This window comes from Rhynchophorus ferrugineus, unplaced genomic scaffold, assembly GCF_030347505.1.
Source record: "Rhynchophorus ferrugineus isolate W39M unplaced genomic scaffold, kcgeb_rfMv2 rfM5, whole genome shotgun sequence".
Lineage (NCBI taxonomy): Eukaryota > Metazoa > Arthropoda > Insecta > Coleoptera > Curculionidae > Rhynchophorus > Rhynchophorus ferrugineus.
In genome coordinates this window covers 28,726,923-28,753,508 of record NW_027472584.1, presented here as the reverse complement: position 1 = coordinate 28,753,508, position 26,586 = coordinate 28,726,923, and the positions used below count along the sequence as shown (strand labels likewise).

Below are 26,586 nucleotides of genomic sequence, written 5' to 3'. Positions count from 1 at the left end.
CGCCGCGGCGGCCTGCTATTCCGTATCAAGGCGGCCGTGAAACGGGGAAACCGCGAGCGCGATCGTCTCGGCCGCGAGCTGATCTGTCCGTCGAGCCGACCCCCAGGTCCAGGCGCGCTCACGAAACACCGACATGGGGCCTAGGCGAGCCGAAAGCCCCTCCGCAACGCGATGAGTGAGTGCCCCAGTGCTATCTACCCTGGCATGGGTCTAAGCGTGGCGCCCACGTGTGCCCGCGGCTCTCTTCATGGCCATTGATAAAGGTAATGTGACGTCACCGCCCAACCTAGCCTTTGCACATCTCTATCAGCTCAACACCAAAATATTTTCATCAAAATGCTCGAAATGTCCTCGTTTCCACTGCCCACAATTACCATTTTCATGTATTTGTGTTTGTTGGCGATATATTTTCTATGCTATCGTTCTCGCTATGTGTGTGTCTCTCTCTCGCTCTATCACATCTTATAGATTCATTCACCCACCACAAGATTATATATTGTGAAAGAATGTTATATGCCGTATCGATTACCCATGTAAATATTTTTCTTCGACTTCCATTCGTAATTATCCAAGAGCAATAATAAAACGAACAAAACTAAAAAAAAACAAGCAGCAGCACTTTCTTTTAGTTATCGATTCATAATGTAAATGTGAGATTGTGTAGTTTTTACGTGCCACACTCGAAAATATCCCAAATATCCAGGAAAAGTATGCACATTTATTATTACGAATGGAAGTGTCATTTCTTTATTTTTGTTCAGAGTCTTCGCATTTTTTTTGCTTGCTAATGTAAACAAAAGCCATGCAGTATTGATCGTTTAAATAAATATTACACTTTCTTTTTCCATCACTAAAACAAAGAAAAACGTAATATCCGTAAACGTATTTGTATAAATAGGTAGGTTTTATGGTCAACAATACACATTTACAAGTAAGAGTATATATCCCCGTTCCCTGTTATGTGTTAAGTATTTCCTGTTATCTACGTTAAAGTCGTCATGACACAAAATTTAGATAATGAAAAATGCTTTTCAATAATATACGATGAACATATAGCATCGACTGGGCAAGTTATTGATTTTAGAGCACTTTTAATTTACTCCTTTCAATTCAATTTAATCTAAATTCAACTACAATAAAAAATTACCTATAATATCTAGATAATATGACATATTTTACCCCAACAAAGAAATACCAAAGAACTACAAGAACAAAAATGTTAGAGATGATTTATGGACAGGATATTAGCAAAATATCTAACCTAAGTCAATGAAAATCTCTTTGGCTGTACAACAGATCATGCGGAAAATGCCATCCAATAAACAATAAGGATGTATGTCTCAGTGAACAGCATATTGATTTTGAAGCATTGTTAATGTTCCTATATAACTTTAATCTATACTCAGCTGCCCTGTATTATAACGGAACCTTGTAATAAAGTGTCGCACCACTACCTAATCTACTACACATTCATTTTTGTAATTATCATGATATTATATAATAAATAATATATAATTTATAACCAGATATTTTACAGTAGAAAGATTCTAAATATATATATTTTATATATATATATATATATATATATATATATATATATATATATATATTCATCCAATTTTTCTGCTTTTCTGAGCCGTTAACATTTTCACGCATGCAGATATAACCTGCTTTGGATAAAATGATAAACTTCAACATTATTATTTGAATAATATCACAAAATACATCAAATGTGAAAATATTTGATCTGTAAAATTGTATCCATTATATAACGCCAGATTTCCTTCCTATTATGTTTCAGTATATATATATATATATATATATATATATATATATATATATATATATATATATATTTATATATAGTGAAACATAATATGAAGAAATATATATATAGAAAAAAATATATATATATATTCATCCAATTTTTCTGCTTTTCTGAGCCGTTAACATTTTTACGCATGCAGATATAACCTGCTTTGGATAAAATGATAAACTTCAACATTATTATTTGGATAATATCACAAAATAAATCAAATGTGAAAATATTTGATCTGTAAAATTGTATCCATTATATAACGCCAGATTTTCTTCCTATTATGTTTCAGTATATATATATATATATATATATATATATATATATATATATATATATATATATATATATATATATATTCTCATTCATATCTGACTCTTCTCATTCATTTTTAATTTTATTGCGAATTCCTCAGATAATAATCCCTCGTATTTACTTCCCTTTTTAATTAAATCTTTAAACTTTTCATGTTGTTTGTTTTCTTCTTGTTATGATATGAATTTAATTTCATTGAAGACAGAATATAATTTCCATTAATATTTTTTTGTTTTTTTTTCTGATTCTAGATAATTAAATATTAAGATATTTACAAATCCGCCCTGAAGTACTTAATATTTAACTTAATTAAATTCAGAGATACTTTTTCGACTCTGAAGACTTTAAATTAGGAATAACAAGGAAAAAAATAAATTTGAATGAACGTACTTTATGAAAAAACAAAACATACGAGTGCAAGTACAATTGATAGATAACAATCGCCTGAGAATCATGCCAAATTAAATATTAATGTTGATCATACAACAATTTTGTGTAATAACACTCAATATAATTACGAAAATATATGACATACAAGACAATTTGAAAGTGTTTGATTTCTCACGTCATATTCACCTGGAATTACTCTGCTAGATTACGAACCATTGAATATTGAGCACAACCAGATCATGGATGCTTTTAATCTCTGAAAATATGAACAATTGGTATTTGTGTTATGTATAAATCATAATATCAAAACATAAACATTTTGAATTTGCCAACAAAAAAGAAAAATGAAATCGCAATTCTTCTATATTCATAGTTTTAAAATTATAAAAACAATTAATTTGGAAATACACATGACATATACCCGGTCTTTATTAAAACAAATATCAGGAAATTAATCTAACTAATAATTATGATTTGCATAATAATACTAATTTGCATACTTAGCGTATAATACAAAACTATCGATTCTTGGGCCGAAATCATTAATTATGCATGATCCGAAACCAGTACTAACTTGAAACCCTTTCAAATATCCACCCCCATTCAGTTTCATTAGCTGATGAGAGCTGTCAACTCCTTGTTCTCTTCTACTTCATACATTTTACTGAATGTAAACAAAACAAAGCATATACACACGTACATGTATTCATTAAAATATGCTGTTCCTTTTAAAAAATATAAATAATAAATAACAGTATTTTGTTTATAACTGTCATCAGTGTATGATGTCAAACTTAAGGTAGTAAAGAACGGAAACTAATTTGCATTATCAAATTAAAATATTTATTAACGTTTTATGTAACAGTATTTATTAGCAGCGAAACTGTATTTGACATTTACAAAAAAGAAACATAAGAAGAACCTTATTCTCTGCCTGAAGTACAAAAGCCAATATAAAAGACTTCATTTACCATGGTAATCTTATTTTACGAAATACCAAAGATCTTACGGCTATGTCAATCAATCCCCTTTTACTACCACTATCTTCCGGTCTATATTATACTCGACTTCCTTTCCTTTCAGCATTTCCTTCCTAATATTATCTTTGATCGGTTAAAAATGACTTCTAAATTGCATTTACTTTGATGATTAATTAATTTCTAAAAACACCAGGATAGTAGTAACATATATAACTATAAAAGTAACTAACTAATAAATAAAGAATGGTTCTTAAATAATAATTGTATTTAACCAATGTTTATTTATGATTATATCATTTTTACATTTAAAATAAAATATTTTAAATACCATTGCGGTTTTACTTAGTGATAATGATAAATAAATAATGAGGAACTTCGAAATAAAATGTATGTAGCAGTTATTTATCATTATATATTACACTTCCGTAAAACGTGTTGTTGAAATCCTCAAAAAAATTCTTATTATTTGCTTTTCAAATATCTATCACGGAACGTTTGATAACCTTATTATATCACCAATCAGCAGTTACCAAAGTGACTAAGTCCATACGAACATCAAAAATCGTGCTTATTTAAACATTTTAACATCAAATTGGCCTTTAACACCTACTTTGCTGGTAGGAGGAGATTTAACTGAAGCATTTTGCTCGATTTTCTCTTTAATTATATTTAGAAAGCTGCCAATTTATTCTCTTTAATTTTTTATTCAGTTGTAAAAAACCTCCATATTATATTTATACGGATAATATTTTTATGAGGGGAGATAAAAATATATCCGAATAAGTAACAGTATTAAATGATTTAATTATTTATCTGGTATTCAGATTCCTGACATCAATTCATTTAGCTAATTAAATTCGGCAACAAGTGAAATTAAAATTTTAATTATATCGCTATGTATTTTCCAAATATATAAAGGAAGAATATAATTTATTTTATTTTTAATTAACATCACGATACTTGTTGATAAAACAGCACCATTCTCCTTTCATTTATCATTATTAAACATTTTTCAGTTACATTATTGACATCGTATTTAATTTATAGGAATAAATAAACAGGGTAAATATTCCTTTGTGCTTATAATTTTTATGTCGTAATTATTAAGTTGATTTTGGTGGGGAATCAAAGAGAGTAACAAATTTATTTCTTAATAATTTGAATGATTTCTAAGCCAAGATGGGCTATGCCGGGTCAAAGATAGCAGGTCACAAAATGTTCCCGTACTGTATTGATCGTTTCTCTTACATAGAGTGGTTAGAAAATAAGAACGATGATATAAAGGCATGTCATTCGATCATAATTTCCTCAGTAAAATTATTACATCAAAATAAAATCACAGTATTTATTATTATATTATATTAAGTTAATTATTATTATATCATTAATTCTTATTTAGTTATTTGTTCGATAACGTAATATGTTTTCTTAAAAACATTGTCACAAACACATTACAGTCTTTTCTGTTTTTATTATTTTTTTAATATATATTTTAAAGTCTCCTTTTACCAACTAGGGGTTTATCTGAACTGGACCTACAGTTTAACGTGGGCTCAGAACCACGGTCCTCAGCATTAAGCCTACCGACTGGCGAGTGACCAACTTTAGAAATCATCCCAGAACACATCCGGTCTTACCCAGCCTGATTACTGGCCCGACTGGGATCATTTTCCTTGTCGGATTTTACACTCTTGCCTAGAACATTCACAAATATTAAACAATTATAAACATAAATTTACGACCATGCCCCAGTAGGATTCAAACCCGCGGCTGTCGTAACAGTAGGAGGTCCTATCGCCTTTACCACTGCGCCACCAAACCGGCTGGTTTAATTATTATTAGATATTTACCTTTGGAAATTTGTGAAGTCTACGAACTTACTCCGTTGCCTATAAACATTACAAATATATCTAGTAGTACTGCTAGCTAACATTAGCTCCGATGAGGAATGTCTTTATGATTAAAAATATATTGTATCCATAAAACAGACAGTCAACTATAACAACAAACAAGTGCATTTTTAATTTAAATTAACTTTAAGCCATATCTGCTGTTATAAAGTGATATAAACCCTATCAGATCGATGCATGAATCATTATTTATCACTTACAGTGCACCGTTATGAACCAACAGCATATCATAAATTACATTATATAAATTCATTATATCAGCTAATATTCTTTTGTATGTACTGATACAGAAAAAATACCAAATTAGCTAAGACTATGACACATTTATCAAATATTAAAGAAAATTAAGGTTAGTATACTGATATTTATGTTAGTATATATTTGGTTTTGTAATTGGAAGATAATGATGATTGCATATTAACGAACAATATCTGTGAATTGTGAATTATATGTCATATAATAATAATAACATTCACTTATTCAATATTATGTAGTTTTATTATTTAAAATAGAAATTAAAGGTTATGTTATCATATTAATTATACAAAAAAAACTTGTTAGTGCTTCTTAAACTTAAACTAGTAAGTTACTAGTTAAACTTGTAAAAATATAGTTAAGTAAAAGAACTATTTAAACACGAAATAAACCCTTTTTTAAACCAAAATATCACAGAAACTAATCATATTTGACCTCCCTGCACTTTATTCTAATCAACAACTTATCTTAATGTTTTAAGAATGAATTGTACATTATGTCTCTACATTCATGAAGATAATGAAAACGAACAAAATTATCAACCTAAATATGTATACAGGGTTAACGTTTGTTATGAACGACCAGATAAAGAACAAAAATTCAAAATATTTCGATTTAATCAAAACAAAATAACATAAAATGAAAGAAACCTGTTTACACTTAAAATTTTGAGTCGTAGAGTTTAGATTTCTTAAAAAGAATTGTTTGCTGTATATTTGTAATATTTGCACAGCAACTAAAGAGAGTCTTGATCGATATTAAACTTTAGTCATCAAAGCTTTCTAATCTGTAATTAAAATAATATAAAAATAAGCCTAAGCGACCTAAGCATTCAAAAAATTCTACGTATTACATTAAAATAGCTTGAATAATCGTTTGATTTGGTCTGTTGCAGATGTCTTGTAGTATTTCTGAACGAGTTAGTTCAAGTGTAACAAATACTGGCACCAATATAGGGTCGGCTACAGTTGGATCGTCGAGTTCTCAACTATCCCGATGTAAAGAATTGTCTGAACCTCGACAAATCTACGCTATGTCACCGAATTCACGAGGTAACACGCAGGGTACCGGAACAAGAAGAGGTTCGAACCGACCGCAAAATGGACCTCCATCACCTGGTCACGATGTATCAGACGCACCATTCAGATCAAAACCATGCGGTAGTATGTTATTGTGCTGTTGTTGCAAATGTCCTTGGTAAGTTATAATTCCGAATTTCGTTGTATAGAATATATCTCCAGATATTAAATTAAAATTAATACCGTCTATTAAATTATATTGTCGGACTCAAGCCAAAAATATATACGTTTGCTTTTTCTTTGTAACCATTAATTTACTAATACTATGGCCAATTTGTTGTTATTTAAAATGTTTTATCAAATATACCGTATTACTATAGCGTGGGCCATCTGTTATCGATATTGACAGACCTCTGAAATATATAGTTACAGTTGAATAACTTCAATGAAAGAAGTCCTATACTACAACAATTCCTAAAAAGGCATGGCAACTGATTTTTTATGGGCGCTATTATGACGGTTTAAACTTGGACCAACTTTAATTCCAATAGCATTGTGCGACACGTCATACCAATCGTACAACAATCCAATTTTTCTTATCGATAACAGTTTTGAGGACTTTCATTCAGCTGCGTTATAATACCATTGAATTAATCCACAAACAGTAGTTTTAGGAAAAATATTCATCAATTTATTAACGAAATGCAATCGTAAATACGATTTGTTACAGAATAAAGAACACTAATTTCTTTATTTTACAAAAATTACAATTTGATTATCAAAAAAAAAACAGATGACCCACTCTATATAACGAAGAATATGAATGTTTTGAGTCATATATTATTCTCGTTATAGGTCTAATCTTGGCAAAACTGGTGAAAATGGAAAAGACAGCAGGTAAGAAATATTTGTTAAGGCATAGTAACGAATTTAATCATATCGCTCACAGTCTAACATTATAAAGACACTTATATGCACTATATTGGCAATATAACAAGATGACAACGTTTTGGTTACGTAACTCGATTATACGGTCTCTATCAAACTCACTAACTTGTTTAAAATTTGCACATCTACGTACTCTAGACATTGCAAGTGATGAGATAAACAAAACAGACCGAACTAGATAAAATTACAAAACTAAATACTGCTGAATCTGTTATATTTAGATCGCATTCAAAAAGGGTCGCATCCTGCAGAAAGTAGTTGAACGTTTAAGCGTGTAATACTTTGATATAGTCATGAAAACAGTTATTTTTTACAGTGTTAGACTACAAGAGGTACGCGCTACAATGGAGGATGTCCGTAGTTGGAACAAATCATTCGATTCGTTAATGAAAAGCAGCAGTAAGTTCGCTTGTTTTTTGTTAATATCCAAAAACTAATTATAACTCAATTGAATTTCTGTTTTTGCCATAGACACATATCTAAATTTAAACCCAAATGAATTTAAACACATATCAATGCATTACTTAGTAATCAAGTTTTTTGATATATAAACCGAAATTGATTACGTCTTTTTGCTTCTAATTGAACAAAAAATTTCAAAAAAAAAAAAGAAAAGACAATATCAAGCTCAATAATTTTGTTTTATATATATAAAAATTGATATTAATAGGATTTTTTAAGTGTTTAAAGTGGCTTTTTATATTTCTACTTCTAGCTGGTCGAAAAGTATTTCGGAACTTTTTAAAAGGCGAGTACTCTGAAGAAAACATGCTGTTCTGGATGGCTTGCGAGGATTTTAAAAAACACACCAACAAAGATACCATCGAACGAAGAGCGAGGTTAATTTTTATGCACTACATTCATCCAGCCTCACCAACAGAGGTATTTATATACGTACATTCAATTAAACATATAGAATATAGGATTTTCCAACAACGATTCTGTTGGTAGTCTGTGGCATCCGTTTTTATTATTCAGTATCTAATCCTGCACCTTCAAAAAATAGAACTTTATTATCAAAATGATCATCTTCAACAACGAGACGTATTTTTAATGAATTAAATCTAATAAATTTATTAATAAATTAAAATCGCTATAACTCAAACCCTCGCTCAAATTCATTTCAAATTTGTATGATAGAGTTACTGAATGTATACTTGATGTACTGATGTTGTTACTGTTGTTACTGATGTTATAATCCTAGTCTTTCAATTAAAAACAAAAAATCGTCACACACAACGTATTTTTCGTAGTAAAACCCTGCTTAACCAAAAATAAATTTAACTGGTAGTTCTAATTTTCTTCATTGATTATAGCTAGAATATTTTTGGATAAAATGATAGTAAACAACATAATAAAAAGAGGGTAGAAATATGTTTTTTAAGCTCTGGTCTGGCTCACTCGCCTTTCATTCATGTTTTGTTCCATTCAAAACACCGTCTATCTTAATACCATAAGTTGCGTTACTCACATCAAGTGGGTGTTATCTGTTGTTTTAATACCAATCCGATATAACGATAGCATGTGAAAAAAGTTCTTTTGGTCGCAAGTTATCTATTAATCAGTTATTTTAAATGGTTAATACAAAAATCTGTTTTAGGTTTTTTAGAAAATTATTTTATTATTGTTCAGTTTTATATATTTATGTTCCTTTGGAAATACATTTGACAATTATTTTATCTTTTGGGGCTCTTCATCAGTTTTAATCATTGAATATCATTTTCCGTAGTGGTTTCATTCGCTTTGAACTTCTAATACCGTGTCTTCCGCTTTTTTTCTTTACCTATACATCAAGACCATCATTCTGAAGAAGAAAAGACTGAAGAAGTAAATTCTTATAGATATATGATGATGATACACAATCGTTAAATGACATTGTCTGATTCTATAAAGTGACATTTTGTTGATTATCTGTATCCCAATGATACACAAGAAATGTCTTCTAACATTTGTTGAATTAAGGTATCGGTTGACGCTCACGTAAGGGAAGACATCAAGAAACATTTGCCAGATCCACAACCACATATGTATGACGAAGCTCAATTACAAATTTACACGTTAATGCAAAGAGACAGCTATCCCCGTTTTCTCAATTCCGGCTCCATCCGTAATTACATTCAGCAAACTGAGAAAAGAAGCAAAGAAAAAGTTTCGGTAAAGATCGTTCTATTTAAAAGTCGACCGTTATTAATACAGAGTACATTTCCAGTTTTGGATCCAGCAACAAAAGTCGCCGTCGTTGCACACTCTAGAATTGAACGAAGAGAATTTGGAAGGGGATCACGGCCAAGCAAGCCAATCAACACCTCTGTTAACTGCTGCTCATCCAGCAGCTACCACACCGGTATCCGATTTTTCTGACAGGGACCAGGAAGCCAGCTAAATTCATTTAGTAAAAAGAAATCAGGTATTTATCGGGAATAAAATTAATTTAAATGGAATATCTCGAGTACGGACCTGTGGCTTTCTTACCGGGCATTACCCCTAATTTTCACCTTAAATGTCGAATCAATAGGGTATATATAGCAGGTCTTATAAATCCTGCAACATTTAGAAATGCTATCAAAATAATCGATAATATCATTTCTCGCATTTTAACGTGTTAAATACTAAGGAGTCATTTTTTATCAACCTTTGTATGGGTTTTGTGAAAATCGTCAGCCTTTTGTAAGTAAAATTAATCAAAGAATCTCACAACATCAAATTAAACGGAATATTATTATATACAAATATTTTTTGTTAATAATTAAGCATAATATTATTCTGGTAAAATATATCAGCAAAATGATATTTTAAGAATAATAATCAATATTTGATTCCTCGATATTAAGTATACATTTCCATAAAATATTACAATTGCCGTAAAAGTAGGGTATCTCTATATATGGGCGTAAATAATATTGATCGATATTAATAGGAATCTTTTCGGTGATTATATTTGACTGAAATAAACCTCTGATTTGGTTTCATATCCATTATAAATGTGACACCAGAACATTACCCTACACATTAGTAAAGAGTCTTTTTTTTTGTCTGAACTACAAATGTTATTTTTGGTGAGAAATTAGAGTTTGCTCTCTTTACAATATCGAAATTTATGAGTTTGCGCACTTTAGGTTTTGTTGTTCTTTATTACAGGGTATATTTGTTAAGATGCTCGCGACATAATCGTTGTTGCAATGTATTTTTTTTTATTCAGATAAAGATTCTCCGTTTTTTTAGCCTGAGCCTGAGATGTATACTCGTTTATTATTTAACATCCGGATGATGATATATCAATTTAGAAACCAGAGCTTGTTATACATGATGTTTTGGCGACGAAAGTTTTCAAATATATTTAGTTTCGTACCATATGATAATATTAGGTTATATTTCAGGCGGCCTAACGACAGATTCAATTGTCGACAATAACTGGGGATCTGGGCTTCGATGGATACACCAGTGAATAAAAACTGACATAACCAACACATGATGTAAACCCCAGCTTTAAAAAATACACATACACACACACATACACACAAATTACGTGACACCACTCCAAATTTTTATAATGGCACTGCCAAGGCCTACCCGAACAGAAAGGATCGCTTTGTGGACTCGCTCAAGGCCTACTAAGTTAACCGCCGTTGTAATTTTTTGATCATTCCACTAGCAGATAGTCAGGCACATATCATCTCATAATTTCGAATTCGTACACCTGCCGAAATACAGCTAATTTGTATTTATGCAATAACTCGTCAAAATTTAAATCAAAATTTATTTATAACCATACTTTTCATTATAATTTTTCGGCAATATTTAATGATTAAATTTTTTATATAAAGAGATGCAGCGCTTATTGTTATTTCTTGTATAGATATTGCCAAAAAATAACAATGGAAGTTTTGGTTATTAACAAATTGCAATACCCGTTAGCTGTTTTCTCGTATTCACACCTATTCGAAGATATGAGAGACATGTGCCTGTCTACCTGCTAGTGATCATTCCTCGCAAGTGTACGGTTACATATATAAATATATATATATATATATATATATATATATATATATATATATATATATATACAACTTGGCAACATCGCATCTTAGTACATCGAATCTGATGACATCTTGACTATCGGAAGTGGTATGTTTTGAAACATTAGTTAATAGCAGTTGCAACCAGAATGATTACTCGATTGCATTTATATAATTTTTTTACGTCTCTGTATATAGTTTTTTATAATTACCTATTTTGGAACAAGTAATTCGTAATTAATCGGTATTTAACGTATGAATTTCGGGCAAGATTGAGTTTTAAAATAATAATTTATTTTGATTGCATCTGTTGGTAGAGGGATTATTGTGGTTTCTTGTACTAAGAAGCAAGATATATCGGACCAAAATTTTGAAACAAAAATACATTCAAAAACTTTATATATGTGAGATTGTGTTCTGCAGCGACTAGAGTCGTAATATTTAATGTAATATAGCGAGTATGACCTTATTCAGGACATTATAATGGCTTACATGTTAAAATTAGTGTTTGTGTTAAATAACGAAAACTGATTCATCTCACTTTGTATAGTTAGAGTTGTGTTTCTGAAATATCTGAATTTTCCTCTTATATTTTTTCTCTATCTTTTATGCCTAGCCTAAATTCAATCGACAAAAACGAACAGAATTTGAATATTGAATTTAGAAGAGAACTGGGCAAAGTGTCTATGGGTTTTTATTTTTAGAAAACAAATATCGCACTATTCTCAATCCGAACAGGGTCACTAATAATGAAATATGATCTATTTACCATTCATATATGTATCAATATATTAATCAGGTTATAAAATAGTATCGAACTGATATTGTTGAAATTTCATAGGTTACAATAACGTATTCAATGTTCAAATTCTAGATACCGTCTAGGCTTTTGAACGACAATGCGAATTTTTAAAGACAGATTAAAGAAGATTTTTGTAACTATGGCAGCGACAGTTTTACCTAGAATGTGTTCCCCTTTTTATTTATGACAGTAGTTCGAATTTTTCTATAAAACGAAAGAGACAAATTAGATGCTCTGACATTTGCTTGATAATCGGGTATACTATCGTTGTTATCAACACATTTAGACTGTCTGAAAATATAATTTTTCTTTGGAGAAAAATTATTAATAGTATATAATAAGTGTTTGTTAAGAAAATGTGGAAAACTATTATTATTAAAGAGATAATTGTTACATGATCAATGTACTGTATACTTTAATGTCTAATTTTAAGATTATCTACTACAAAAGTTAAGCAATACTGTTTTCTCTATGGGCCACCTTTCTATACTGATGATAATTAAACTGGTGATGCTGAAACCCCACTTCTTTCTTGCGAAACTAATACATATATTTAACTTTCGACAATATTTCCTTCTATTAGTTTGTAAACAACGAATATTTGGTGACATATATTTATATTGCCTATCATTAACCTGGTACTAAAAAGACTAGACGTTTAGAAAGCTGACCCCCATCCCCCAGCCGTCACCCCGAAACATATGTGTAATAAAGTTTGATTTGTGTTCAACCTGTCAAACTGTGTAAAGACTGTGAAACTGTGTATGAAATAAAAATATATTGCAAAATACATTGATGTTCTATCGTCTGTGAATGTCAACTGTCGACCTATATATTAATATATATGATATATAATATATACTTATATATAATATATATACATATATAATAAATATTTTGTCAACGCACAATATTAATAACATTTTTTTTAAATACAATTGTACCTTTTTTTGTATCTCTATAAATGTAGAATACATTAATATAAAACTACTTAATATTTAAGTCTTAAGCTATCTACGTATATTAGTGTTATTGTATATTTAGTTACAATACATGTTTGTTTTCATTTTTATTTCGAATTTATTTATTTATACTGTGATTTAGTAAATAATAAGTTGAATATTTTTCATAAATTATAATAACTAACACTGAATGTACATACACTTTAGAGGGAAACCAAATATGATCCTATTTTTAGGCAGCCTAAATCTCGAATGTCTTTATTGAACGTATGATGTGTATCTGATTTATGGCTGTCGTTGCCGATAACCAATCACCTTCCTTCCTTTGTCCCGTGACATTTTATCTCGAACGTTTCCCCAAGCGCATATTTTTAAAACGAGTTAATATGTATTTCCATTACATCAAGACCACAGAAGATATACTTTCTGCTATGCATCTAGTCAAAACACCGAAACTGTTAGCACTATTACACAATAAGTATAGTACCTACACTACTAATCGATACACACTAATAATTCATATAAATAAATATCAGATATAAAATGTACACATAGCTTTTTATTTCATTACCTTGCCATACAACTTATATCTAAGGTTTTTTACATTAATACTTCACATACAACTTTTGTTCTGTTGCAACATTAATCCATAAAAACTCCATATAAATGAAAAACTCATAACAACTCAAGATTCGCATAAACCACTGTGAGTAAAGCACTACAGCTGCAGGTAGAACTCGAATTTTCTAACGTCGATTTAAAAATAATGAAGACTTTAATTATACCAAATCCCACACATCTTCGAAAGTTGTCGATAAGCTTATTAATACGACGTTGATTATCACAACAAGAGTGCATCAATCAACTTAATTTGACTTTTGGCGATGAAACTCCATCAAAAACCACCGTGTATCGCTGGTTTAGTAAATTCAATCGTGGTCGTAGTTCGCTGTCCGACGAGTTTCCTGAAGGTCGTCCAAAATCGGCTGTTGTGCCAGAAATTGTGAGATTGAGGCATCCCTAATCATTAGTTCCACAAGCATATATGCGATTTTACATGAACACTTAGCTGTGCGAAAGTTATGTTCGCCTTGGATCCCACACAACTTGGCAAATCGCTCAAAAAAAAAGGTTCGTGTCGATTGGTGCAAAGAAATGCTTAGACCTTTATAAAATCGTGACAGGCGATGAGTCATGTATATATTCGTATGTGCCCGAAAGTAAGCAGCAGTCGCAAGTTGTTCGCGCACGAAGCACTTCAAAGAAAATGGTGGCCTGTTTCTTCGAGAAATCTGGTCATATTGCAACAGTATATCTAGATGATCGTAAGCTGGAAATTCTGATTGGTACACAACCATTTGCTTGCCAGAAGTATTCGGTGAAATAAGGAAAACAAACAAGAGAGGCCGGATTGTTCTTCATCATGACAATGCGAGCTCTCACACAAGAGACTATTTGAGCACTCAAAACATCAAATTGATGGGTCATCCGCCGTACAGCCCTGATCTGACACCGAATGACTTCTTTTTGTTCCCATCCGTGAAGTATAAACTGCATGGTCAACGATTTTCATCACTCGAAGAAGTTATTAAAGCGTTCAAAAATCATGTTTTGAAAGTACCTCATTCGGAATGGCATAAATTCTTTGAAAATTGGTTTAAGCGTATGCAAAAATGTGTCAATCATCGTGGCGAGTACTTTGAAAAACAATAAAAATATATTCGCAGCTTAACTATTTGTTTTTTTCCTATTCCCGAAATATAAATAGTGACATCCGTATGTAGATTTATACTTTACTAGCGACCCGCCCCGGCTTCGCACGGGTGCAATGCTGATACTAAATTAAATACACTAAAGAAAAATATGAACGTTGTATATAAAAACATAGCGGCCCGCTCCGACTTTGCACGGGCATAAAATATATATGCCTATGTCACTCAATGAAAACATGATTAAAATCGATCCAGTATTTTTGGTTCATTCATTACTGCCCTTGGCCTGCACGCATTAAATTTGGAGTACAATTCAACAATTCCTCTTCCCCTATACTTACTATGAAGATTTCCTGCTATCTTTGGAATATCTAAATTCATACAATTTTTATTACATTACACATTTTTAAACGCAAATTTTAAATTTGTAATATCTCCGAAAATATTTGTTTAATTTACATGCTGTAAGGAACCATATTGATCTATATTAATTGCACACTGTATTTAAGGTACTTAATTCGATAAGGATTAATGCCGTATTGCTTAAAATAGCTTCGTAAATAAGCCATTTCCTCACGTAAAAAGTAAACAATAAAAATGGTTAATGTGGGTTATCCCTAAAAGATAAACATATACCATCGCGGACTTTTTTGTAGACCTTTTTATGGTGCACAATACTGTAGTACATTAATTTGATCTAACTCGTAGGGTTAGGCAGCGTTTTTGCTAATTGCTAAATAAGCCTAAAAAAATAGGTTAATTTACGACATCACGTTAGAAACCTCTAAAATTAGCAATGTTGCCTTAGTATATTATGCATGTATTATACATATAAACCTTCCTCTTGAATCACTCTATCTATTGAAAAAAACCGCATCAAAATCCGTTGCGTAGTTTTAAAGATTTAAGCGCACATAGACAGGGACAGAAAAGGCGACTTTGTCTTATACTATGTAGTGATTATACAAATGGGCTTATAAACGTAATAAATGTATCAATGGAAATAAAACGAATAAATTGAATTATTTTAATTTGTATATTTACACAATGATTATTTAAAAATGTAATTAACAAAAATATAATTAAAAATTATTTGACAGCTTTGCTGCGCGTATTAACTAAATTTCTTTTGACGTACCTTTTTGCTATTCATTTTTTAACTGACTATTTGCGTGATATTTCGGTTTGTATACAACAAACGGTATATTGCTTTAATAATATGTGTTGTCGGTATTTCTTATGTTAAAGACAATATATATAAAAATGTATAAAAAATTAAAAATGTGAATATATTACTTTTAAATGCTAACAGTAACAACAAAGAATGGGTTGAGAAATTATATTGTTGGACTTTTTAACGATTAAATAATGTTTTTATAATCCTTTTTAAGATGCCTGTAGTGCCTGAATTATCTGTTTTTGATAATTTAAGTTACATTCGACATTATTTTACTACAATAATTTATACTATTCTACAAAATTAACATGGGAGGGACAAGATAACGGGCATTAAATTGTTCAATTATAATATAATTAATAATAAAATGCAGAGCACCAACTAACTTTCTAGTAGATATGCTTCAATATTGAGTTCACGCCAATTATACATTAATGGATAAAAATATTGCATATTTATTTCTAGGGCGATTTTTTTTCATTTAACAATGATTTTTATAAAGTTTCTTGTTTTCTAGTTGTGATAATAAAGGCAATCTAAACAATAAGGTGTTCAACTTAAGAGCATGATTACTCGTTATTGAACCTATTGAACTTTTGAAGGCTATTAGGTAGCCTTCAAGAACCTTCAAACGTTTCAAAATTTCATGACAATTTAATGTTTAGTTTAATAGTGGTTAAGTGAAATAGGAAAAACAATGTACCAGGTTACAAGTCAATGAAAATGATGGTAAAATTCGACGAATTGGGCTTCAAATTGACTTGACACCCGCCATATGCTCCATATCTGACCCTCAATGGGTATCAAATCAATTAGAATTGTTAAATAATATATTACTAAAATATTTTTCCATAAGGCAGACTTTCAAAATCCCTTACATTGAAATTCACCTTTTAATCTAATTATATCATGAATCAAGCATAAAAAACTGGAGCTAGAGAAGGAAATAGTCAATATTAAAGAAAATGTCGCTTTATAATAAATGTAATATATAAATTTGTTTTAAATATGCAATATTATTAGTCATCTATATTGATTTTGTCAAATATTAACGGTTGTTATTTGATGTGACACTATAACTAAAATAAAATCGAATAGATCAAATTAATGCCCAAATATTCTAAACCTACGATAACTTTTACACTGAGAAAACAGAATTATTTTTTAACAAACACTTTAGTAATATAGATGTACCAAAAAACAACTATTGATATATTTTCTAACGCCCCTATTGTCTAGTGGTGATACTAATAATGTCATAAATTTGGCATTTGGTTTTTGGATGTCTATCTACGTGTTCCTACTTTAAACTACTTTAATATCTAATCAGTGGCGTACGCGTTGATCGCTTTTGCTCAACCTGCATTAGAAAAATTGTACAGGTTATGATACAGCTAAAATGACAATGTATATGTCAGATAAACGAATAGAAAACATCACTAGCGCGCCACTTTAAACTACAAATAATGTCTAAATGTATGTAAATATGTGGTTATGTTCTCAAAACAGGCCACGTCAAAAAGTTTGTATTAAAAAATGTTGGCGAAAAATACGATTAATATCCATTCCATAAACAAACACTCGCATTTTTCTTGTGACAGTTAACATGTGACATATTACATTTAGAGTTGTAAAAAACTAGAAACAGTGTCAGTATGACTTTCATTTTACCCTTTTTGTTTTCTTTTAATATTTGTACATGTGATGCATATTCCGATAACTTTGTTGCAACGAAGCTGATTGATCTTCCAAGTTCCTTTTCAAACTTTGAATTGTGTTCAACAACACCTGATGTCGTAAGTTATCCGAACTACCTACATTGTTTTCTAACGATAAATTTGGCATCTCATTTGTTAAGTTAAAAGCAACAGTCTTTTCTGTAACAATAATTAAAATGCGTTAAGAATAGGTTCATCCGTTCGAGTCTATTATTATAATTAGAATTCAATATACGAGGGCTGTGTAATATATACTTTACTTAGTTCAGTGTGGGTACTGGTTATTTCAGAAAGCCATGTTTTTCACAAAGCAACTGTGTGCCCAATGAGAAAAAACAAATATTGAAATACTTTTTCCTACTTTTCTTCAGGGTCTTCAGTGTCTTCAGCATTAAGCCTACCAACCAGCCAATAACTAACTGAGAGAAGATTTTAATATGAACTTTCTCAATGGACGCCCTGTATAATCTTTTACAGAAATACCATTGTAGCGACCGCTACGACCCTTTAGGCCACCACGCATTCACCTACAAAAAGTCAAAGGTTGGCAACGCCGACCTACCAACCGACCAGAACAACATTCCTACAATTGGTGACCCCGACGTGATCGACAGGTGCTTGACACGTGCATGGAAGGATAGCACGAGGAATGGAACCCATCAACATCACATGGTCGACGTTATCCCACGAGACTAGCCTGTTGGACGAAAACCAGAGAAGCCCATCATGCATAACATCAACACATGAACACCCTTGCATCGCGAAACGGACACGTAAGGCACCACACTTATAGGTACCCTCAAACAAATCCGAACGCCCCAAGACGAACGACGTCCTGCTACAACTTCGATGGCAGCTGATCCCGTAAAACTCCTCGCTCAGGTTGGGACCATCTCGTAAGCAGTCCCTAGGCGATTCATTGCTTAATTGAGGGTACACTTTGGAACTTGCACCACATAGTGGTGCGTTCCAAGGTAGCTTCACTACGAGGGGAGTGATGTAGCGACCGCTACGACCCTTTAGGCCACCACCAACCATTCACACCAATTCACCTACAACAAAGTCGGCAACGCTGGTGGATTGGTACCATGCGGTTCCCGGCTATAAAAAACCACCACGACGACGTCTCGCGCTCTTTTCTTTTCTCTACCCCCTTGTAACAGTATCACTTCCACAGCGCTACCGTACTTCCCTTACCTAAACTAATATCCTGACAATTCTTCCGTCGACCACATGTATAATTCAATATCGAAATAAACAAGTATTTATGTATCAACCAGTGTTTACAGTTCCTGTGCGAATTTCTTCCACAGAATAGTAGTGAGTGTTTGGATAAATAATCGCATCGACAGCCACATATTCCGACCTACCGACCGACCAGACCAACATTCCTACAATTGGTGACCCCGACGTGATCGAAGTGCCTAACAGGTAAACCAGCTTAACATAAGTCCCTCGACAGGTGCTTGACAAGTGCATGGAAGGATAGCACGAAGAATGGAACCCATCAACATCACATGGTCGACGTTATCCCACGAGACTAGCCTGTTGGACGAAAACCACAGAAGCCCATCATGCATACCATCAACACATGAACACCCTTGCATCGCGAAACGGGCACGTAAGGCACCACACTTATAGGTACCCTCAAACAAATCCGAACGCCCTAAGACGAACGACGTCCTGCTATAACTGCGATGGCAGCTGATCCCGTAAAACTCCTCGCTCAGGTTGGGATCCCCATCTCATAAGCAGTCCCTAGACGATTCATTGCTTAATTGCGGGTACACTTCGAAACCTGCACCACATAGTGGTACGTTCCACGGCAGCTTCACTAGGAGGGGAGTCATGTAGCGACCGCTACGACCCTTTAGGCCACCACCAACCATTCACACCAAGTCACCTACAACAAAGTCGGCAACGCTGGTGGATTGGTACCATGCGGTTTCCGGCTATAAAAGACCACCACGACGACATCTCGGTCTCTTTTTTTTCTCTACCCCCTTGTAACAGTACTACTTCCACAGCGCTACCCTACTTCCCTTATCTAACCTAATATCCTGTCAATTCTCCCGTCGAGCACATGTATCAATTCAATATCGAAATAAACAAGTGTTTGTTCAATCAGTGTTTTCAGTTCCCGTGCGAATTTCTTCCACAAAATAGTAGTGAGTGTTCGGACAATCAATCGCATCGACAGCCACACATTCCGACCGACCGCCCAGACGAACATTCTAACACCATCAAACTTTCCAGTTATTTTGAGAACGAAAGCAATTGTGATTCGAGAACCAAAAAAACAATGGAAAAAATATTTGTGTTTATAATTTTTATTATCACACAACCCCCGTATTTTCGCAATTTATTATCAGAAAATTACATATGCGATTGTAAATATACATTACCATGCCCTTTGGAAAAACCAATGGTGCTTCTGCCAAAATAAACTTTTCTTCTCATCGGTTCACTTTGCGGACAACTCCTGGATAATTTTTTTCTGGATCTGTGGCAAGCTTCTTCATCTGAACTACTACTTCCGATTGCCGGCTCCAAAGGTCTTCTGTGTCTGAAACAAACAAAATCAGTGAAATATCAAGCTCCGTCGGATATATTGATAGTTTAACCCACCTTGGACTTAAAATCCCCATATGATTGCATTCTGACTTGTGTAAAATACTTTTCGGCTGATAAGATTTCCTCATATTAACGGGAGATTCAAAACTAACCTCGTGATGTTCTCTCATAGTCTTTTTAATGATGGTTAAATTATCGCTTGGCTTTTTGTAAATATCTTCGTGAATTTGCTTTTGTTTCCTGTTGACGATCGGAGAGTAATTATGATCTTCTGTTAGATTTCTTCTCATAGTTAACGGACTCTGTCCTTGTAATTCTTTTCGAACAAGAACAGGCGAATTATTAATTATAAAGTTGGTGATATGATTCTTCTTAGGACTAAACCTGTTATTTTTAAATAAATTATTGGACGGAGCTATGTTAGAATTTATTACTAAAGTCTCTTCGGTTGGTTTATTCTTGAACAGAGCTTCAGGTTTCCCACATTCAGTTGTTCGAAGTAGTTCTACTCTTTTGTTTGTCGGGCCGGGAATTCTTCTCGGTGACAAACCATTTATGTTCATAGTACGTATGATTTGCTCAGCTTGGCCGATCAATTCTTTATATTTCATGTCGGCTTCGCGGTCTCTTTTATCAATCAAAACAGTCGAATCGCGATGGAAACTCACAGAGTTGGAACGTTTCTTGAGGCACTCTTCTTGAGCTCTATAATTAGGTCTTAGGCTTGATCTTCGGACGGAAATTGGAGTAGCACCGGCACTCTTAGAACCATCTTTATGTAAACTTGAATGTCTAAAATTAATATTAATATTATCGACAAATCGACACAAAGACCCTTATGTGTTTTAAATTTTTTATTATGATTGTGACTTAATTTCGATGTATTCATAAAAGATGACGATATATATATATCACTACATAGTATAAAACAAAGTCGCCTTTTCTGCGGTTTTTTTCAATAGATAGAGTGATTCAAGAGGAAGGTTTATATGTATAATACATGCATAATATACTAAGGCAACATTGCTAATTTTAGAGGTTTCTAACGTGATGTCGTAAATTAACCTATTTTTTTAGGCTTATTTAGCAATTAGCAAAAACGCTGCCTAACCCTACGAGTTAGATCAAATTAATGTACTACAGTATTGTACACCATAAAAAGGTCTACAAAAAAGTCCGCGATGGTATATGTTTATCTTTTAGGGATAACCCACATTAACCATTTTTATTGTTTACTTTTTACGTGAGAAAATGGCTTATTTACGAAGCTATTTTAAGCAATACGGCATTAATCCTTATCGAATTAAGTACCTTAAATACAGTGTGCAATTAATATAGATCAATATGGTTCCTTACAGCATGTAAATTACACAAATATTTTCGGAGATATTACAAATTTAAAATTTGCGTTTAAAAATGTGTAATGTAATAAAAATTGTATGAATTTAGATATTCCAAAGATAGCAGGAAATCTTCATATTAAGTATAGGGGAAGAGGAATTGTTTTACTCCAAATTTAATGCGTGCAGGCCAAGGGCAGTAATGAATGAACCAAAAATACTGGATCGATTTTAATCATGTTTTCATTGAGTGGCATAGGCATATATATTTTATGCCCGTGCAAAGTCGGAGCGGGCCGCTATGTTTTTATATACAACGTTCATATTTTTTCTGTAGTGTATTTAATTTAGTATCAGCATTGCACCCGTGCGAAGCCGGGGCGGGTCGCTAGTATATATATATTTGGAGGCTTTGGTGATGATTTTACAAGATAAAACGACGACTAAATCTATTCAGACATAGACACCACAGAATTTTCGATATACCAATTCCGTTTTTCTTTTTCAGATAAAGAAAAGTTGTATATAACGAAAATGACCTAAAATTACCCTATTGACTGAATAAACGAATGACACTGCCTTTGTATCTAGAACGTTCCATGACAGACTGTTCCTTTTCAGACCTTTCAAACAGACCCTATATTCCCTATATATAAATATAATTTAAACAATCTGGCAACATTGCGAACTGAAATATACGCATTTTGTACCACCTTCAATTACACTGTGTGACACAATGTTTCTAACATAAATAAATTAAATTAAAAATATTGTCTGTTGATATGATTCACATCACGTTCCTTAGTAATAAGGATTGGTATGCTAAATTTAGAAGTGGTGAATTGAGCATCGAAGACGATGAAATTGAATGAACTAGCAGACACTCTAAAGATATCAACTGAACGTGTACATCTTGTCATTCACGAATATTGACCTTTGACCAAAAACAGCGACGAGTTGATGATTCGGATCAGTGTTTGAAGATGGTCAAGCGTAATAAACTCGAGTTTTGCGTCGATGTGTGACAGAAGATGAAACATGGCTCCATCATTTTACTCCGAAGTCCTATCGACAGTCATCCGAGTGGGCTGAACACAATGAACCCGCCCCAAAATGTGGGAAAACGGAACAGTCAGCTGGCAAGGTTATGGCGTCTGTATTTTGTGATGCGCAAGGAATAATTTTCATTGACTACCTTGAAAAATGAAGGACCATCAACAGCGACTATTACATAGCGTTTTGGACCGTTTGAAGGACGAAATCGCAGTAAAACGGCCACATTTGAAGGAAAAGAAAGTGCTGCTTCACCAAGACAATACATCGTGTCACAAGTCAGTGAAAACGATGGCAAAAATCTATGAATTGGGCTTCGAATTGCTTCCTCATCCGACGTACTCTACAGATCTAGCCACCAGCGATTATTTCCTGTTCTCAGATTTTAAAAGAATGTTCGCTGGGAAGAAATTTTCGTCGAATAAAGAGGTGATCGCCGAAACTGAGGCATATTTTGATGCAAACGGCAAATAGTACTACAAAAATAGTATCTAAAAGTTAGAGGGTCGCTATAATCAGTGTATCACCCTTGAAAGGAATTATGTTGAATAAAAAAAACTAATTTTGCCAAAAAAATGTGTACTATGGTAGGCCGGGGACTTTTCAATTGACCTGTTATAATTTTAAAATGGTACGTGTTAGAAAAGTCCGTTTTAAATTGTTGTGTTCAGCAGGTACAATTTGACAAAAAAAAACCGTTTAATTTAATGTTATAGAACATAAAAAAATTGTCAGACAATTTTATATGCGTAGCGATATATGTTCCCACTTTCCATAACCGAACCTCCGATTTTACAAAAGAAATTAATTCACAACACGTGCGCAAAAAAAGGAATTGAGCAATATCTAAATATTACCTGGTTCTCTCAGACGAATGTCTATGGTTTAATTTCTTACTAGTACTAGACCGGCGTTTTCTGTCGTTACTTTCTTTGTTTCGTCGTGTTGTGCGTCTTCTTGATGACCTTTTCCTTTGTATATCCGGCGGAATAAAGTACGAACAATGACCAGTATTATCTGCCTTATAATCTAATTCTATATAGGAACCTAGAAACATAAATAGGCCGTTTATGTCGACTAATCGAATAGAACCGAAATATATTCACCATTATCGATATAATCTAGTTCTACGTCGGCATTATCATCTTCATCACCACCATCTTGACCGGTATCGATATCACTTTCGCAGTCAGTTGGGTCACTATCACTAAGAATGTCGGTTTCTTTTTCGTACACGTAACTTTCATCGTATTTGCCCATCATTTCGTTGAGAGTACAATCATCCTCGTCGCTGAGTGACCGAGGGAAATGTGGATCGAACGTATGATTCCCAGCACTCAAAGACGAACAAGACGACGACGATAATGATCTTCTATTAGCTACAGGGCTCAAGTATCTGTTTTGAATTCTGTAATCAATTGAAACGAAAACGAATGAAGCTCGAGGGTATTGTTTCGAACGGCATAAACTTACGGACTATTTCGGAAGTTTCTCAATGCCACTGGAGTTTGTTTCATCTCCTGCCGTACTGGCAACGGACTGGGAGTTGCGCTATTAGTACCGCCAGGAAGCCAGGGATTCGTTCGTATTCTATTCCTTTGTCTTGGAGACACTAAACCTGATGTATCAGTGATTTTTCCATAAAATATCGTCGATGAATTGATAATACTCGTGTCCTTTTCTTCCAAACACTCTGTAGTCTAGAATTTAGAACTCAACTTAGAACGAGTTAATCATGATTTAATAGCGCCTTCACCTTCGTTATCGAAATTGGCTTTTCACCGACACACGATGGTGCTCGAATAAACTGATTTCTCGGTGAGCACGTCTCAACATTCAGTCGGTTGTCTAAACGTTGGTCGGGATCCTTTTTATTCGTGTTTAATAGATAATCGGGCGGTGCTCCTGGAGATGTACCATCAGTACTATAACCAGTTGAGTACGCTGATTCCGGCGATGATAAGTTCGTAGTTGAATATCTAGATAATTGCGATTCGTTTGTTACAGTTGTTTCGTTCTTCGTTTTACCAAATTTAGTCGCAGAATCGTCATCGTTAATCTAAAGATCATGTCATTTAAAATTACAACTACTAAAAAGTCAAATTTTTGTTTTAATATCTGCCTAATATTATATAAATTTCGTTTAAAATATTATTTTTAAAAATATACAAATGTCATACGTTCAAATTTACTTTATAAGTTTCAAAATTTATGCTAGAATGTTTAGATAGATAGATTTAATAACAATTCACTGAAACGTATAGGGCTAGACACTTTCAAAATCTGACATTTTACTATTGACAGTGTTTTGTTTAAATAAAGTTGACTTTTATTTACGAATCCCTAGCACAGAATTTATTAATATTAGTATTTACCTTTTTGTCGCTGTTTAATAAGCTCGTATTTTTCCAAGTAACGGTATGGTTGTTTGTATTAGACCCAGAGTTTGAAAGCGCGCTTTTTCCTTGTTTTTCTCTTCGATGCTGTTTTTTCTTAGGCCTAACGGCTTCCATCCAGGCACGTAATTTGCTTCCAAACATTTTAGGCGTCTAAAATATCCAAAGCAACGATCACATCAAATACATCAAAGTTAAAAATACTTAACAGATGTAAACATCATTTTTATAGATAATATACAACATATAATAAATAATTTGACAATATAAATATAAGCAGATTCTATATACATGTCAAAACAGTTACTACTTTACCTAATATTCGAGTTTTAAAAACAGCTTTCATATATTACAACACTATAATACCTACAGACGATGTAAAATTACAACTTACCAAATGGAACTATTGCTGAAAGTTTATTAATTTTATTGGTGTCATTTTTCCTAGAATCTTTCCACATTTTTCCACACACGGAAGCTTTCGAGGCATATTTTAGTGACAGGCGTGTACTAATTTTCCGAAATATTTCGTGAGGCTCTGCTCGTGCAATGGCATGTTGAAACGTCAATGATGCAACCTCTATAGCGGCGTCGCGACGCTAGTGGGCATCCGTTCCGCGTTTGTTCTTTAGGGTTGCTATTCACCCCCACAATATTTCCCACCTCCTAGTTTATGTTCCCGTGCTCTGATAATTTTATGACTTACATAGTTTTAGTATAATAAACAGTTATTAGTTATGTATGCATTTATTTAAATAATTTATAATACAAGAGAAATAGGTTAGTTAGTTCTAAAATGTATATAAAATATTTTGTTATTACTATATATGCATACATATACATTTCTTTTATTTTCTCTTAATTTAAACATATATATCTAAAAATAAATTAACATAACAATTGAATTTTGCAATTTAATCGATTGCTTGTGTTTATTTTTATATTGCCACCACAAATTTACTGTCAGTGTGTGTTTCGCCATCTAACGATAAATCTCAGAAGTAATTAAGATAGTTTTACTTTAAGTAATTATAGATTTAAAAAAACTTATACGTAATTTATACTAAAATATACATTTTCAATTTATATTCGAATATATACTATTAATATTATTATTAACATCATAATATATACAGTGCCACCTATCAAATGGTACTTAAATGATGAAGACAAATGACAGAAACCAACATGGTTGTCAGTATG

At 32.6% G+C, this 26,586-nt stretch overlaps 2 protein-coding genes across 2 annotated transcripts; one reads left to right on the top strand and one right to left on the bottom strand.

Annotated features, from left to right (window-relative positions):
* The first annotated feature begins 17 nt into the window (after positions 1–17).
* Dhit (regulator of G protein signaling double hit) lies at positions 18–13,961 on the top strand. The gene is made up of 8 exons (XM_076405412.1): positions 18–263; positions 6,562–6,863; positions 7,541–7,582; positions 7,950–8,032; positions 8,349–8,515; positions 9,596–9,787; positions 9,843–10,040; positions 11,011–13,961. The coding sequence occupies exons 2-7, from the start codon at positions 6,562–6,564 to the stop codon at positions 10,014–10,016; spliced, it is 960 nt and encodes a 319-aa protein (XP_076261527.1). The 5' UTR covers positions 18–263; the 3' UTR covers positions 10,017–10,040; positions 11,011–13,961.
* Positions 13,962–16,142: 2,181 nt separating this feature from the next.
* On the bottom strand, positions 16,143–25,942 carry LOC143197161 (uncharacterized). The gene is made up of 9 exons (XM_076405382.1): positions 25,778–25,942; positions 25,363–25,536; positions 24,744–25,046; positions 24,461–24,687; positions 24,094–24,395; positions 23,845–24,034; positions 20,649–21,386; positions 20,426–20,586; positions 16,143–18,179 (listed from the first exon to the last, which is right to left on the bottom strand). The coding sequence occupies exons 2-9, from the start codon at positions 25,525–25,527 to the stop codon at positions 17,989–17,991; spliced, it is 2,277 nt and encodes a 758-aa protein (XP_076261497.1). The 5' UTR covers positions 25,528–25,536; positions 25,778–25,942; the 3' UTR covers positions 16,143–17,988.
* Between the last annotated feature and the right edge of the window lie 644 nt (positions 25,943–26,586).

Coding starts and splice junctions, on each gene's coding strand:
- Dhit (XM_076405412.1), top strand. CDS start 6,562: ATGTCTTGTAGTATTTCTGAACGAGTTAGTTCAAGTGTAACAAATACT. Junction 7,583..7,949: donor GAAAATGGAAAAGACAGCAG/GTAAGAAATATT, acceptor TATTTTTTACAG/TGTTAGACTACAAGAGGTAC. Junction 8,516..9,595: donor ATCCAGCCTCACCAACAGAG/GTATTTATATAC, acceptor TGTTGAATTAAG/GTATCGGTTGACGCTCACGT.
- LOC143197161 (XM_076405382.1), bottom strand. CDS start 25,527: ATGTTTGGAAGCAAATTACGTGCCTGGATGGAAGCCGTTAGGCCTAAG. Junction 24,396..24,460: donor AGAAACTTCCGAAATAGTCC/GTAAGTTTATGC, acceptor AATTGATTACAG/AATTCAAAACAGATACTTGA. Junction 21,387..23,844: donor CATTCGTCTGAGAGAACCAG/GTAATATTTAGA, acceptor TATTAATTTTAG/ACATTCAAGTTTACATAAAG.